Source organism: Morus notabilis, unplaced genomic scaffold, assembly GCF_000414095.1.
Source record: "Morus notabilis unplaced genomic scaffold, ASM41409v2 Scaffold324, whole genome shotgun sequence".
Lineage (NCBI taxonomy): Eukaryota > Viridiplantae > Streptophyta > Magnoliopsida > Rosales > Moraceae > Morus > Morus notabilis.
Genome location: NW_010362325.1, coordinates 91,151 through 108,834, shown reverse-complemented (window position 1 = coordinate 108,834; position 17,684 = coordinate 91,151). Strand labels below are relative to the sequence as shown.

General features: G+C 33.1%; 1 protein-coding gene across 2 annotated transcripts; it reads left to right on the top strand.

Moving 5' to 3' along the window:
- Positions 1–8,740: 8,740 nt before the first annotated feature.
- On the top strand, positions 8,741–17,446 carry LOC21396326 (protein MEI2-like 4). Of its 2 annotated transcripts, none has more exons than XM_024167946.1 (15): positions 8,741–9,151; positions 9,792–9,891; positions 10,158–10,203; positions 11,391–11,711; positions 11,896–12,314; positions 12,423–12,581; positions 12,745–12,861; positions 12,951–13,099; positions 13,502–13,599; positions 13,699–14,097; positions 14,329–14,977; positions 15,522–15,606; positions 15,718–15,786; positions 16,397–16,576; positions 16,777–17,446. In XM_024167946.1, the coding sequence occupies exons 2-15, from the start codon at positions 9,814–9,816 to the stop codon at positions 16,930–16,932; spliced, it is 2,925 nt and encodes a 974-aa protein (XP_024023714.1). In that variant the 5' UTR covers positions 8,741–9,151; positions 9,792–9,813; the 3' UTR covers positions 16,933–17,446. The 2 variants fall into 2 exon arrangements, with proteins under 2 accessions (XP_024023714.1, XP_024023713.1); XM_024167945.1 differs by having other exon boundaries at positions 9,672–9,891.
- The last annotated feature ends 238 nt before the right edge of the window (positions 17,447–17,684 follow it).

Below are 17,684 nucleotides of genomic sequence, written 5' to 3'. Positions count from 1 at the left end.
GGCGACTGCCGACTGGGTGGGTGGGAGCCGGGAGGAAGGAAAAATGAAATGGAAGAGAAGAGTGAAAGAATTTGGGAGATTAGGGATTTCTGACTCTTACTCACACGACAAAACAAACGACACAAGTCACACTGTCACACAACAACACATTACTCTCTCTCATTAGTAATTAAACGGCCGGGTCGGGGCAACTCAGGTGAGCAGTTGCCCCACCCGCGGCCCAACCCGCAAATTGCGGGTTGGGCCCATTATAATTTGAAAATTTTAAAAAAAAATTTAACCCAACATTTTCGGGTAGGCTCGGGTAGGGTCGGGCGGGTTTGGGTTCAATTCTTACACCCCTAAGCAGTGTACATTTGGTAAAAAAAAAAAAAGGAAAATAAATAAAGGCTGAGTGTTGGAGAATTGACGTTAACTTTCATATTTGTGGTAACCTGTGGTTAACGTTGTGGTAACTTTTTGCGCGTAGGTGAAAATGAGCTCATAAAATTTAATTGAGTTAGATAGTGTGAAGACAATTAATAATGACCCTTAAATTCAAGATTAAGTTTAGTAAGATGCATTTTTCTATAAAAAAAAAAAAAGTTCATAGAGATGGAGTCTAAAAAAACAAAACTTTTGTTTTATGCTGTAGCTCAAAACAACATGATAAAGCGATATGTCAAATCTATATGGTTAATAGAGAAGCATAAGATATAAAACTCGTTAGTAATATATATATATATATATAATTAGTGTAGCAATCATGAATGGACAAAGCAAGAAGTTGTCTGAAAAACGGCAATAAGTTATGCAGCGGAATTTTAAAATTTTTTATTGATTAACAAAACTACTCAAGACATGTTCATGATGTTACATAATATATATATCAAATATCTAAATTATACTTTCAAAATATCTGAAAACAACACGTCTGAAGAAAATTGATACGATTTAAATAGCACCCAGAAGAACCTCAACCAATTAGTCTTTTTTACTATTATCGTTTCCATGACCAGAGTGCAGGTAGGCACACATTGTACAATCTCCCATTGGTATCTTGAATTCCCTTCAACCACAGGGGAGCTAAAAAAATTGATCTTAAAAATTAATCAATTTTTCCTCCCAAGAACCCTTACTAATAACCCTCAAAAAGTATCTTGACTGCTCTAATTAATAATGAGACTTACTAGGCTATTTATGGAGCTTAGGAGTCATAGTCTCGTAAAAATTAGGTTTCTTAAAGCCATAATCGCGTAACAATTCGGTTTTTAATCTGTTTGTCATTTCAGAATTTTTTATTGGTCAAGCTAATAAAAATACGTGACAGATATTAGGATTTTGTAAGATCCCAATATTATGTATTTAGTTGATTTTTATTTTATCTTTTTGACCTTTATAAATGTTAAAGTTTTAAATGTCATAACTTTTGTTTCAAATTCTATTGAGATTATTATTTTTCTTACGTGTTCGGAGCGAAGCGAAACAAAAACCCTAATCCATATGGTTGATGAAGATTTCTCATGGACTTTTACATTTTATACTTTTTTGAAAACACTGAAGTGACGATTGAATTGTTTTAGCGTCATCATTATACGTATTGAATATGACAATGGTCGGTGAAAAATAACATAGTCAATATAAATTGTGCTTTGTTCTGTTCGTCGCTACAAATATATAAAAAGAAAAATCATCTCAATATGAGATCACATTGTAAACTTATGAATTCTTAAGATATAAACATCATTCAACGTCACGTTATACAAGTAATAACATACCTACTGAATATGACAATGCTACTTGAAAAATAACATACTCCATATGGATTTTGTTTTCTTCTGTTCATCGATACAAACACATAGAAAGAAAAACCATCTCAATCTGAGATCAAACAATAAAGTTATGACTTTTTAAAATTATACATATTGTATTACCTCAAGTTATATGTACAGTACTACTCTTATCAAATTTGATAATATTTTCTTAAAAATAACATAATTAATATGCATCTTTTTTTGATCGATTCATCACTAAAAACACGTAAAAAAAAAATTCACTCAATCAGATATCTAATATTAATGATGATATTTTTATGGCGGGGTTCTCTAAAAATGAACAAATTAACTGTCAGAAAAAATTTGTTACATTACTCGCTTTGAACTCCTTCAACGCCACACGCCCATGTTACTTTGTCGTTTGCCAACTCAGCCAAGCAAAACTCTCTTATTTATTATCACGTAAAATAAGGCTTATTTGTCCGGATAGACGTATATATGCTGCATTTATTTACAAAAATACCATACAAAAAGTACACCCACCACCGGCAATAGCCGGTTCAACCTTCTTACTCGGACATTTCGCCTTCTGACCAATATATCAACAACAGAAAACCGTGGACAGCGCTGGGAATTTACGCCAACAAAAATCGGACAGGTGTGGACTTTAGCTTTAGCCTATATTTATATATGTATATATATATATATATAATAAAAACATATACACATTAATATGATATATGTCATGAGTGGAGATACTCTATTTTTTTTTTCTCAATCTTCAAATCTAAAGTTGCAAAGTGTGTTATGTTTTTTATTGGATACCCTCTATTTAGTTTTGCGTCCTTTTTTTTTTTTTTTAATTGAGCGAATATGATATTGTAGGATTGTCTTAAAATTTTTCTTCAAGTGTTGTAGATTTGTGAAATCGATTGGACAATTTCAAACAATTATCACATTGTCTGAGCAGAAAATGTAATTCTATTACGATCGTAATTTAACTAATAATCTTGGGATCAGCTAATAAACATCAGTATGAATTGATAAACGAATTAAATAACTCTTGAAGACATTTGATCGTATTATTTGGTTTCTACCGTCCATGCCTTATTAGTGTGCCAGTCATTTATATTTTATTTAATTTTTATTTTTAAGTAAATGTGGCGTATTTATATATATTTTAGTTAACCAAAATACATGTAACTATTGAAAATATTGTAAAAATACATATACTACTTTAGTTATTTGTTTTTTGCCCCTCACGTCTCAACTGCAAATATTAGTTTTATAGCGCGCGAAGAAGAATTTTACATAATTTTTTTTTACCATTCATTAGAAAACTTATATCAGAAAAAATATCATTTATTTGGTCCACTATGTAAAGAAATCGATACTCTCCGTGTCTCTTCGGCTGCATAATATGAAGTGCATATATTCCAATTTATTGTCATTTGTAGGTCATCAAATAATAATATAATTTCAGTACCCTAAAAAATACTACGGTGTGTTTGAAATTAGTTTTAAAATAATTTTTTAATTTTAATAAAAAGTAAAAATGAGATTATTTTGATAATCATTTTAAGACTGATTCTGAAATTGCGTTTGGTTGATTTTTAAGAGATTATTTTGAGTATAATAAAAAAGTGAAATCATATTTATTAATTAATATATTATAATATTATTGATAAGTATTAAAAAATAAAAAGTAAAAATAACTTTTAACTATTTTTTAATTATTTCACAATAATCATTCTCACTGTTTTCGTTTTCGTTTTCAAAACATTTGTTAAACAAAAATAGTTTCGTTTTTATTTTCATTTTTTGTTTCTCAAAATACGTGAAAATTATTTTTAAAAATAGTTCCAAACAGGCACTATTAATTTCAAAATTATATGTACAGCTCCGCAAGTGAACAATTAAATTAAGAAAAAAGGAGAGTACAATATACATTATTGGCTTTGGCAAAAGCGTTGAGAAATTTCTCTGCGCTTGGCTAATAAGTGTATGTTTTGGATAGTTTGTGTTTTTAAGTAATAGAAGAATATAAGTTTAAGTTGTGCCATTTTAATTAGTGTTTGAATAGTGCATGAAAAATTATTTTTATGTATTAAAAGAGCTTTTGAACCTGTTTGGATAAAAAAGTCAAAAGCACTTATTATTATAAAAGTAATGTAATAAAAGGATATGGATGATATATTGAATTTGTTGTTCACAAATAAAATGTTAAAATTTGAAATAAAAAAGCTTTTTATAAGCAATAAGGAGATGACTTTGTTTTAAAAGTGCTTAAAAAAATTAAAAACACTTTAAAGTTGTTCATCTAAATAGATTTAAAAATGACTTTTATACTAAATAAATTAAAAACAACCTTTTTTAAGTCAATCCAAACGGACCCTAAATATATTCAAAGCCGGCAATTATAGTTGGCAGTTTGGCATTTAATGGGACTGAATATATTTATTTATTCTTAAAATTAAACATAAGAAAGTGCAAATGGTGCATATTTGTATATGTTCTTTATATAATAAAGTTTTCTACCGCTGGTATATATTTTTAAAAGTTAGATGTATTTAAAATTACATTAAAATAAAAAATATATATAAAATGACATGTTTGATAAAGTAGTGACGAGGTATTTTTTTTTTTCATATTCCCCCGTAGAAATCTCTTTTAGTGTAATCAATACGCCTCAAAATTAGTGTTTGAGTTAATCTTGAGAGCGCGGTTATGAACATGCATCAATGTAATTTGGGCATGTTTAGTGTATCATATGTATCGTATAATATTGTATTATATTATATAATTTTTATACAATATGGTATTTAGTTAGTATATTATTAAACATTATACTATTTTTACCATTATAATCTATTTACGTAGTAGTTTGTAATAAGATAAATTTTATGCATAATCATAACCTAATTCGACTCTAATATCGACCCGAACCCAACATTTAGAGGAAGCAATGGAGAAAGTAGAGTTGCTACATAGGGGTATTTTTACAAAATTTTTTGAAAATATGGTCAAATTGTAATTTTATAAAAATTAAGGGCAAAAATATAATTTGAAAAAGTTGAGGGTCAAAATATTAATTTTGAAAAACTTGAGATGTCAAAACATAATTTTTAAAAAGTTTTGGGTCAAAATATAATTTTAAAAAAAATTAGGGGTCAAAATTTAATTTTTTAAAAATATAAACCCCACATCACTTTAGTCCCGAACTCGACCCCAACGTCGGTCCCAAAACTCAACCCCAAGCCTTGATATTTGCGACATATTTTATGTGTTTTTAATATGATATTTTGAGTTAAATTACATATTACGGTCTAACACATGTTTTTTTTTCGTATTAGATATCATACTTCGTATTATATTAATTTTGAATATCGTATTAAATTATACAATACATAAATATCACCAAACATTATATTATTATTAAACAATACAATACAGAGTGCTTATACGGTGTACCAAATATGTCCTTAGTTCACATTTATATAACCGCGTGTCGGGTGAACAAATTATGTTTATATTGTATAATAGGGAATTATTCATTAATATAATAATCATAGTAGATTAAAGAAGAACGGATAGTTTATAACATGTGTGGCCTATAAATTACACTTTCAAGTAGAGACTCTTACTAGGTTGTTCATATGGCCTTACAAAAGGGTTGCGTGGTAGGTCGCATGTTCAGCAAGGGCTCTTTATCTGGTTGTGGCTTGGGGCTCGTAAAGTGGTGCAGGGCAGATCATGTGTCATGCATTAGCTAGTCAGGGCTTACGAGGTGGTGTGTTGTGATTAGCTTACCGGGGTAGGCGACGTTGCTATGACCGTAAGGATTTTATTCGATTATATTGACAACTCAAATTTGTTTGAGTATCATGGTTGTTTGTATAAAAAATTAACAAAATAAAGAAAATAAAGTGTTAAGTAAAACGTTTTAGTCGAAAAATGTCGTTGGAGTCTTACCTAAAATACAATAAACACCAGATAGTTCTACTTCTTCATGATTCAAAAATCAAAATTATACATTATCAATAAAAAGATCTTTAGTACCTTAATAAAGAGTTTTCATATTACTTTAGAAATATCAATGTAGTTCTTCATCAATGATGATGCTATAAGCCCCCTCAATTTGTCCATATTTACAATTACATATGGTAACTTATACAAAATGTATATATAGCCCCTCTAAAAATTAAGAAATTTATTTTATTCTCCCAATATTGAAAATTATTACTTTAAATCAAAGTTGAATATTATCTCTAAGTTCTTAACAATATCTTTTATTCCTTAATAATAGTTTTGATTATATTGAAGTAAATCCTATTGGTTGTGTTTGGAATTGATCCCGTTTTTATTTTTCATATTTTTCGAGAAAGAAAAAATGAAAATATTTTTAAAACGACGTTTGACGCAATAAAGACAAAAAAACATAAATGAAAACGATTTTTTAGTTTAATGTAAAATGAGAGAGAAATGAAAAACGACTTTTAATCGTTTTTTATTTTTTATTTTCGTTTTCTCCTCTCTCAAGTAGAGAGAGACATTAATGGATTTTTTTATACTGAAAATAATCTCTTAATAAAACTACCAAACGCATTTTCAAAATGATTTTTATATGAGATTGAAACATTTTCATTTTTATTTTCATTTTTATACAAAAAATAAAATTATTTTATTACGAGTTCCAAATGCGCCCATTGTAATTTCTTATTTTCTTGTTTCTTGCTATCGTACGTCTCTTTTTTTTTTTCCCACAAAAAAAATGTACAAATCAACATATTGAACAAAGTGTATAATTTTATGCAAAAATGTTTTTAAATAGAAAAAATAGAACATCCTAACAAATATAATTAATTAGACATCGAATAATTACTGTAGCCCGGTTCATTTCATCGATTCAAATTTTACTACAGTAAAAAGTTCTAAAAAATAATCACATTTAACTTTTTTACTACAGTAACAAGCTCTCACATAAAATCATATCTCAACTTGAATTAAAAACTTAAATCAACGAATTAAACGGGTCATGTATAAGAAAACTTCAGTGTGAAATTTCAGTAACTGTATAAGAAAACTTGACACTGTCTCCTTACTGAACAATTAAAATATATACATTTATTTATTTGATAAAAAAATTCTCTCTATTTTTTTTATAATAGTTCCATTACAAAATTTATGATTAAATAGTCTCCCTGACCAGAATTTCTGGTTTAGTCAGTGTTCTTCATGATTTCTTATTGCCTAAGATAGCAAATTAACGAGTTTTATGATATGATTGGCATTAGGTAACTGGATGATACATTCACAGATACAGCTAAGACTTTTCGGAAGAGATAATAAGCCCCAGCCATTGAGGTTAGGAAACGTGTAAGTATGATCCTGAATTCCAAGATAAGCAATGTGGATTGGCAGCAGAGGATTCGATCTCTTTGGGGAAAGGGCAACAATTTGAGCAGCGCACGTATCTCGAGGACCCCACACCAATTAAAGAGGAACTTCCCCAAAAAGCAGTTTCGTCCTCATTACAATATCCATTTACCTAAACCACCTTCTCTCTTGCTTATTACCTAAAAGTAAATAACCGTTTCTTCAATGACTCCAATTTCAATCATGTTCTGTTCATTGAGGATATTTTCGTCATTTCGTATACATAATTTCTTTTTTCTTCCTCTATTTCTCTATTGTATCTCTTGCCAGCGTGGCACCCAGACAGACACAGAGAGATTTCTTCGGCATCCAGACGCAACTGAGGCCTGTCGTTCCTTCCTTTCATGTCTTTTTTTTTTTTTTTTTTAATGCGAAGTTTATGAGACGTTTAGAAAGGAATTCGTGTCATAATTTAAATTATAATTCGTGAATTATTACAGTATTTTTTTATAAAAAATACACGTAAAATGAGAATGATTCTGAATTATAGTTATGAATTCATGAACCAAACGTCTCCTTAATTTATAAATTTAAAATTATGATTTATAATTATAATTTTTAAATTTTAAATTTTTATAAGAAAAATATTATAACGAATTAAGAATTATAATTTTAAATTAAGTTAAAATTCTCAAAATGAATGGAGTATTAGTGTAGTTTATTGGAAATGCATTTTGGCTTTCTTTAATCCAAAACTTATTTTTAGAGTTTTTTTTTTCTTTTTAAAATTTTTCTTAATAATATTATGAGGCATTGGTGCTGAATACCTCATATATATTAATAAAAAGCGAATCACACAGTATTTTGTCTTATTAATAGACACATTATAACTGCGGTGCTTAATATTATTAATGTCTTTTAAGTAATATATTAAATAAATGACCATTTATAAGAGCTTTGATTGTCTAAAACTATTTCTAATCTAGACAATCAATTACGCAATATAACTTATTGAAACTCAAGACTTGTTAAAACTTTGTTGCTCATTAACTGCCGTACAGTTATGATATCTTGTTATTATTCCAAAAACTGACTAAACTCTTACCTGCCTCCTTTTACTCGCTACAAGTACAAGCACAACCTATCTCAAACAAGTGCAAGACAAACACAACGCAGATAGATCTCGGACGACTTAACGCCGTTAAGCGGTTTAAAGTTAAACGCCACATTCCCTAATCTAGCTCTTTTCTCGTGTCTGTACGAGTTTTTTTTTTTATTTTTTATTTTTTTAATTATTAGAAAAAGAAAAGAAAAAGAAATCGTTTTTTTTTTGCCCTTTTCTTTCCTTAAAACAACCGTCCTTTATTTTTATCTGCTTATTCAAAGCCCACAAAAACAATCTCTCTCCTCTGTCTGGTATCTCTGGCGAGGGCTTGGAATCTCGCCGGAGAACTCGCCGAGAATTCCATTGATTCCGACGAAAGCAAGCTCGACAAAAATTCGGTGAAGCTTTGAGATTGAGAGAGAGGGAAACGTGTTGCTTGTGAGCAGAAATTGATGATAAAGAGAAAGTAAGAGAAGAAGAAGAATATGAAAGCATAAAGAAAAGAAGAAGAAGAAGAAAAACAAATTGGAGGAGGAGAGAGAGAGAGATAGATAGATAGAGAGAGAAAGCGTTAACGTGCAATGCAGGGAAACGAAGGGCTTGAATCATCAAAGAGGAAGCTTTGGAGGATCTTACACGGCACAGATGCCTAGACGATCCCTTCTTCTTTCTTCAATCTCCTTCCTTCTCTTCCCTTGCCGTATGCCGTAATTTATTCTTTTTTATTCCATTTTCTCCATCCTTTTAAATTCCACTCTCTTTCCTCTTTCTCTCTCTAAACTATCACAAACCTTTCCCTCACAATTCGCCATTTGAATTCTCCTCGCATTTCAACCTCTTCGCTTCTCCGATCCTCTGATCGCTTCCTTTTGGAGTGCAAAGTTTGGTTTTTTATTAATATTTGGCTGCTTCTCAGGTAAAATTCATATATTCTTTTTTGCTCAATTTCGACGATTCTTCGCTTAGAAATCTACAGACAACTCAAATTCCTGTTTCTGGTGTCGTAGTTGCTCTTGATCTGGTTGATATTCTAGAGAATTTGCTTCTAGATTTGCGTTTTGGAAGACTTGTTTCCTATTTTGTAGTCATATATGTAATTTTAGAAAAAAGATGACCTTTTTTAGAACATATTTAAATTAAATGCGTCAGAATTTCTCTCAATTGCCATAATTAATTGATTTATAAGCGAGATCTTTAGGTCATTCAGCTAGTATATAGTTTTTTTCCGCCATTTTTTTTTGGGTAGTAGTATGCCGGGTTTTTTTTTTTTTTTGCCCTAAATCTCGTAGAGAATTTAATTGGGAGATATTTTAATTGTTGAAGTTTTTTTAAAGGATTAATTGTTTAAATTTTTGGTTGATCTTTTTATGCAGTTTTTCCTTCTCTTTATGCCGGACGGAAAATTGTTTAAATTTTTGGTTTATCTTTTTATGCAGTTTTTCCTTCTTTTTATGCCGGACGGAAAATTTTGATGTGTCAGTTGCCAATATAGTGGTATTACGCGTTTGTGGATGTGGGAGATAATAATTTTGCTGAAAAAGTTTCTTGGGTTTTAGGCAATCAGGGCTTGGTTTCATTATGCCGTCTGAAATAAGGGACCTGCAGAGCTTGTCCTCATCATCCTTCTTCTCTGAGGCTTCATGTTTCCCAAACGAGGTATGTGTTAGCTGCTACCTATATATTTGATTTCCCATTTTCCCCCAACTTATTCATAATCATGCATATTTTGTATATGTTTATATATGAATGTATATGCATGTGTGGCTATATTTTATGATGTATCACGTTGATTGTTAAAGAACTCATGCATTGTCCTGGGGTTGCTGAGGTTTATGATTTTTTCCCTTCCTTTTTCTTTGTTCTTGCCCTTCAGAACGCTATTGTCCTTATCTTTATCCTTTCCGTTTTGATAACTTTTGCAGAGGCAGGTTGGATTCTGGAAGTCAGATAACATGCTCGATAACTATGGTTTGTATCATCTTTCTCGATAATACCGTCTTGATTAATTAATTAATTAATTTATTTATTTATTTTTGTTCTGTAAAGAGCACACAACTGCGTTTGGAGGTTGGTTTTGTTTGCAATCCTCAAGCCTGGAGTTATGAAATAAATTGTGTAGTTTCTATTGTTCTTTAATACTTTCCACAGTGCATTTATGACTTACTTGTGAGAATATTTTTGAACTTGACGGCACTGAACCTGCAAGTTAAGACACTTTTCGAACCATCCTAGTTCGACCGTAAAAGGTTCAAAATGGCACAATTCAAACCCACGAACCAAAGGACCCCTAATTGACTTACTTGATACAGTGACAAACAATTGAAATTGTTTAGCTCCCCCTCAAGTTCAACCGTTCAAACCATTTTTGAACAGTAAAAAGGTGCCAACTCTCTCTGCTTTTCACACCTACCAAACACAAATTCGAATTTTATTCCCCGTTCAAATTAAAACTTTAACTACACATCCAAACTACAACTCAAACCACACAGTTTGAATTTTTATGTTCAAATCAACAAAATTCAAACTAGCAAACCAAATGGGGCCTAAGTTTATTCATTCAAGAAATTCAAATCAATAACAGCTTTTCAGATCAAGTAACAGTTATGTTTATTCATTGTAAATTTAATTGGAATATAAAATTAGTAACAATCAAGTGTATTCAATAAATAAATAAGCGAATTGAGCTTATGATAATATGTTTTGTTATGACCAGGCTGCCATGAGAAACTGAACCATCATGGCAGAAGAATAAAATTCGTTAGACATGCCAACAAGGCTCTTTTTAGTGCCCCCCAATCCTCCCCCACCAGCCCCCCAACCCCCGTTTTTGTTTTTTGGGTTCAATGTTTCTTTAAGAATGTATCTATTCTTTCTTAGTTGTGAAAGCATTGTATAGTTATTACTATATAGTTCTCATGTTCCAAATTGTGGTGAGAAAAATTTAAACGAGTTGTCAAACTTTTAAAGACTGTTCCTTAATTCTGAGTTTCGACAGTCATAATGGTGCATTTCGTGGTAGTTGGTAATTCTGTGATATTATACATATGCAATATGAAATTATTTTCTGGCTCTCAAGACACTATATTATTGTTTTTCCTGTTATCTGATGATTTTCATTTATTAAGGAGTAAAGGCTAATCTATTGTCATGAACAGCCAATGAGAAGTCAATTGCATCATCTTCTCTGGAGAAATTCCTTCCAGTGGAGCGTCAGAACCTGAAGTCACCCGAGTCTTTTTTAATGCAAGACCAGAAAGTGATCTCTAGCTTAAATAGACATGCAATAGGACCAGCAAGATCATCCAGTCACTCCTTGCCTCCGTTGAAACACATAGACCATAATCCAATAGCACGATCTAATACAAAAGCAGAAGCAGCATCTTATTTTGTGGAAGGCAGCAAAGTCAATGTGATGGGTTCTCAGTACGAGAGTAGTCTCTTCTCAAGTTCATTGTCTGAGCTGTTTAGTCAGAAGTGTAAGTTTTCCCCACAATGCTTGTTTAAGTGTGTGTGTGTGTGTCATATACCGGTGGCTGGTGCTACTTCTCATTGGTGACATACCAATATCTTACTGATGATTGAGTCTAGGATAGGGCTTGCTGCTTTGCTTTACAATGCTCTTTCTTTTTTTTTTTTTTTTTTTTTTTTTTTTTTTTCCAGTGAGATTGTCGGCGAACAATGCTGTATATGGCCATTCAGTTGATACTGTTAATCCACACTATGAGGAAGAGGAAATCATGGAATCCCTTGAAGAAATAGAGGCCCAAACCATTGGGAACCTTCTTCCTAACGATGATGACTTGCTTTCTGGAATTACTGATGGGATTGATTATAATATCCAATCCAATGGTGGAGATGATATGGACGAGTTAGATCTTTTCAGCAGTGTTGGAGGGATGGATTTAGAAGATGAAGCTGGACAAAAAAGTGAATTTCCTGGAATTTCTAATGGTCTGCCAGGGCTATGTAATGGTTCAATTGTTGGAGAACACCCTTACGGTGAACATCCTTCTAGGACATTGTTCGTGAGAAACATAAATAGCAACGTTGAAGATTCTGAGTTGAGAACCCTATTTGAGGTGTGCCATTCTTTTTCTTAGGTTTTACTTTTTGGCGTTTTATTTAGTTAAGCATCATATGTTATTTAAATGTAACTCTTACTAAAATTACATACTTCCAATGTTCAGCAATACGGGGACATCCGCACTCTTTATACAGCCTGCAAGCATCGGGGTTTTGTTATGATCTCTTATTATGATCTCAGAGCAGCTCGGAATGCGATGAAAGCACTTCAAAACAAGCCATTGAGGCGTCGGAAACTCGACATACATTACTCGATTCCAAAGGTGAGCCTCTCCATTTTTGTCTTTGCTGATACAAGATGTTGCTTTATTATCATCTTATCACAATTATTCGACACTGGTGATCTCGTAAGACATATTTTGTTGTACTTAAACTTTCTTCATTAAACTTTTTACCTTATGGCTTATTTTTATTTCATTTTATCAGGAGAATCCCTCTGAAAAAGATGTTAATCAGGGCACTCTTGTAGTGTTTAACCTTGACTCTTCTGTCTCAAATGATGAACTTCGTCAAATTTTTGGTGTTTATGGAGAAATCAAGGAGGTGAGCTTGTGTTTCATTTTCATTGGTTGGACACTGCAAATATATAAGGGTGCTTATAATGCATGGTTGTTTTTCTTGCTGGATTGCAGATCCGTGAAACACCACACAGAAGTCATCACAAATTTATTGAATTTTATGATGTTAGAGCTGCAGAGGCTGCTCTTCGTGCATTGAATAGGAGTGATATTGCCGGAAAGCAAATTAAGCTAGAGCCAAGTCGCCCTGGGGGCACAAGACGGTATACTTTCCATGCTCAATATTTCTCCCTTGTGTTGTCCTTATTCTTTGATTGTCCCTTTATTTTAGTCATCAATCAAATGGTAATCCAAAGCCACTGGCCAGTTTGGTCTTGAAGCAACCCGCCTGAAGATTCTAGGAGAATTGTAGGAAGGATGGACAGGTGTCTAGCCAATGTAATTGGATGCAAATAATCAATTTTTATTTTTTATTTTATTTTTATGGGCCAGTGGGGAACGGGGGATCATGCACCAGTGGGTGGTGTGCGGTTTTATGACTGCAGATATGTTAATTACATAAGTCCTTGTCGAAAAAGATATGTGATTTGTACATTTCTTTATGTATATGCCTCTTAAATTTGTTACTCAAATTAATTGCTTTCGTGTTTTGTTTCCAACTGCAGTTTGGGGCAGCAGTTCCCTAATGATTTGGAGCAAGATGAATGCAGCCTTCATTTGCAGCATAGTAGCCCTCCTATTAACTCAACAGCTGGATTTTCTGGTAAAGCTATTTCTCTTCCAAAGAAGATCATGCTTGATTCAATTTGAGTACAGTACATATTATGTTTACCTTGTCTCACAGAGTTCTTAACTGTCCCAGTTCAACATGGAGCAATAACTTCTAGTGGTGTAGATAATGGAACTGTTATTAGTGCACACAGCACAATACATACTCCACGGCTTGAAACTGCATTTCATCATGGGATATCTTCTAGTGTTCCAAATAGCTTGTCCTCTCTGGTTAGAATTGAATCACTTGGCAACCAATCTACCCTTACAGAGTCCAATCATTCACCAGGGCCACTTAAGTTTGACATCCATGGCACATCAGCTTTTCATCCTCACTCACTCCCAGAGTTTTATGATGGTTTAGCCAATGGTGTTCATTCCAATTCTCCAAGTACTTTGTCTACGAGCGTCAATCCTAGACCACCAGAAAGAATTGATAGCAGGCAATTTTGCCGAGTAAACTCAAGCTCAATTGAACTCAATGAGAAAGGTCAGTCCTGCTGCTATTATTATTACTATTTTTTTTTTAATAATACTGTCCTCATTGATGCACGAGGCATTCTAAGTTATTCACAAACCAGCAAACACCTATTCTTGTCCATGATTTGAATTTCTTTTGAATCTTCGTTTAAAAGTTTGTCAATTCGGAATTGAGCTTGATCTTGTTCTTTTCTAAATTTTGTTATCTTGACTCCTTTTTTTTAATTTTTGTTTTCTTCAGTTTTTGGATCTACTGGAAATTGTAGCTCTCCACTCCCTGGACATCATTATGCATGGAGCAACTCATTTCACCCTCAACCTCCAGGCGTGATGTGGCCGAACTCTCCAACATTTGTCAATGGAGTTTGTGCAGCCCATCCTCAAACGCGCCTCCCTGGACTGCCTAGGGCACCATCTCATATGTTGAACCCAGCTTTACCCATGAGTAGTCATCCTGTGGGGTCTGCGCCAGTGGTCAATCCTTCTCTCTGGGACAGGCGACACTCCTATACAGGGGAATCCCCCGAGGCTTCTGGATTCCATCCTGGTTCCCTTGGGAACGTGAGAATTTCAAACTCACCTCATTCTTTGGACTTTGTTTCACATAGCATGTTTCCGCATGCTGGTGGAAACTGCATGGACCTTCCAATTCCTTCAAAAAGTGCAGGACTGCAGTCCCATCATCAGAGGTGTATGGTGTTTCCAGGCCGAGGCCAAATGATTCCCATCATGAATTCATTTGATCCTCCAAGTGAACGTGCTAGAAGTCGTAGAAATGAAAGCAACTCTAATCAGATCGACAACAAGAAACAATATGAGCTGGATATTGACCGCATAATGAGAGGAGAAGACAACCGAACAACCCTAATGATAAAGAACATTCCTAACAAGTAAGTATCTTGTGACTTTGATTCTGGGAGAATTCTTGAAAATGCTGGAGGTTATGTGCATATTTCTTACCATAAAAGTGGCAATTGCTTTATCGAATTATGAAATGTTGGACTAGTCTGTATGAGACATAGCAGATTGATGGAACTTTTTGGGTTCCAAATAAGCTTGAGATTTTTCAAGTTGCTAGTGATTGGCAGAAATAATTGAGCAAGTCTATGCGGCACTTCCACTGCATTGCACCGAAACACTCAAGCGGATCCTGCTGGGGGATCCTAACTGTGGGACTCATTTGTCTGTGTGCGTGATGTGGCATGGGTGGTGCTGCACAGCGTTTTTCAAAAATAGGATGTTTTTATTATGCAGTATCACTTTGAACATTTTCATTTATATGAATATGAGGACTTGGACTTCATAGACACTGCCTAGTTTGTATGTTCTCAATGATGTAGCAAATAAGAGAAACCTTCCTATTAGTCAACAGTTTCCTTTGACAGTCTTCTTCTCACGATAATGATTTTCTGGTTTAATTTTGTAATAATTTAGATACACTTCAAAGATGCTTTTGGCTGCAATTGACGAACGTCATCGAGGAACTTATGATTTCATTTATCTACCGATAGATTTCAAGGCAAGTTCTCATTCTTGTTTGAATTATACCTTCTCATATTGTAGTTTAAACGTGGACGTCCTATGCTTTTTCTATTTGATGGATTAATGTGGCCTTTTGTATTTGTTACAGAATAAATGCAATGTGGGGTATGCATTCATCAACATGACTGATCCTAGCCTGATCGTTCCATTCTACCAGGTATGTTTCATATAGGGCTTGTTCTTTTAGAGTAAAACTCAAAAAAAGTTTGAACTCAAGTTACAACTTTATTCAAGTTCATGTTCGTTTGTAAAATTTGAGTTTGAACTTGAGTTTGAACTCGAATTTAAACTTGAGTTTAGGGCTAAAATTTGATTTCCAGTTTCCCCTTCAACTCAAGTTTTTAAACTCAAACTCAAGTTAATGAACAATATTTTTTTCTATTCTTAAAAACGTCATAACTTTTTCATTTTAATTCCGATTGAAATGATTTTTTTTTTAATGCGTTCACAACGAAGAGACGAATAAAATTATACCCATATACTCTATTAAATTTTTTCATCACCATTGAGTTTTTATTAAAATACTATCTAAATACAAATTCAAGTTTTGACCAACTCAAACACAAACTCAATTAGATTATCAATTCAAATCATAACTCAAATGTGCACATCCAAACACAAACTCAAGTTACAACTTTAACTCAAATTTAACTCAAAATCTATATTTAAATCACCATAATTTAAAATTACAATCGAACGAGCCCATAATCTCTTGAATGCTAATGATACGTCCAAGGAAACTAAAACTAGATATTCCTATTTGGCAGTCATTTAATGGGAAGAAATGGGAGAAGTTTAATAGTGAGAAGGTGGCTTCACTAGCCTATGCTCGCATTCAAGGTAAATCTGCTCTAATTGCACATTTCCAAAATTCAAGCTTGATGAATGAGGATAAGCGATGCCGACCAATTCTCTTCAATACAGACGGGCCCAACGCAGGTGATCAGGTATGAGAGCCATATTTAAATCAGTTGTTTGCAGTCCTTATTCTACTTAAAATCCTTCAACAGGATATAGGAAATTCAAAATGTTGACTTTTCACACCCAAACTTATGTTCTGCAATTTGTTTCTTGATAGAATATTCTGAATAATGACCCAGTAATAGTTGTTACTATCATTGATCAGAGTAATCCTTTGCTGGTATAGGTTCCGTTTCCCATGGGGGTGAATGTTCGCACAAGACCTGGGAAATCTCGAACGAGTATGCATGAAGAGATCCATCAAGGAAGCCCACCGAGTTTCGGAAATGGGGATGATTCTTCTCAAGGAGAGACGTCTGGTTCTGTCAAGGAGTCAGATTAAGCAAAGCTACTAAGTTTTTTGTGGGCACTAAACTAACCTTTTATAGCACTAAGTACTAATCTGCATCCTCGTACAAGACCTGGTGACATATAACTACAGGTGGCACAAGGGAGGGTAAACTTGTCTTGGTGGCTGATTAAAAATTTGAGGAAACCCTTAGCCAACAATGCCAAGTGGTTTTCCAATTTTGTCCTGAGATTTTTCTGACTCTGAATTGGTTAGAGGCATGCATGCTTGGCCAATCCTAATTGGATTTCCAGTTTTCTTGAGATTTTTCTTATCAAATTCTGGAATTGTTAAGAGGAAAAAAAAATGAAAAAAGGGAAAATCTTATTTAGCTTTGAAAATTTTGGATGAACTTGAGAGTACCGATACATAATGAAAAGGAGAAAAAAAAAAGAAAAAAAGAAAAAAGCGTGGTATGTACAGGAGTTGGGAGTTCCAGCACTGGAGATTGTTTGCTTACAGTATAAGGCTTTAACTGCTATATTATTTGTTCTTTCGTTTCTCTTTATTTTATTCTTATTTTCCTTTTGGGTTGTCGGACATAGTGGCTATCTGTAATTGTTCCGCAGCTACGGAGGTCTTGTTGAAAAATTTGAAATGACGAACTAATTGTCTCGTACTGTTGCCGTTGAGATACATTTGGGTCCCTTAAAGGTGTGTCGAGAATTTTGATTTCTTAATTTGGTCTCACAAGTTTCTCTAAATATTATACAGCAGCATACACAGAGACCTGATAGGGATACAAA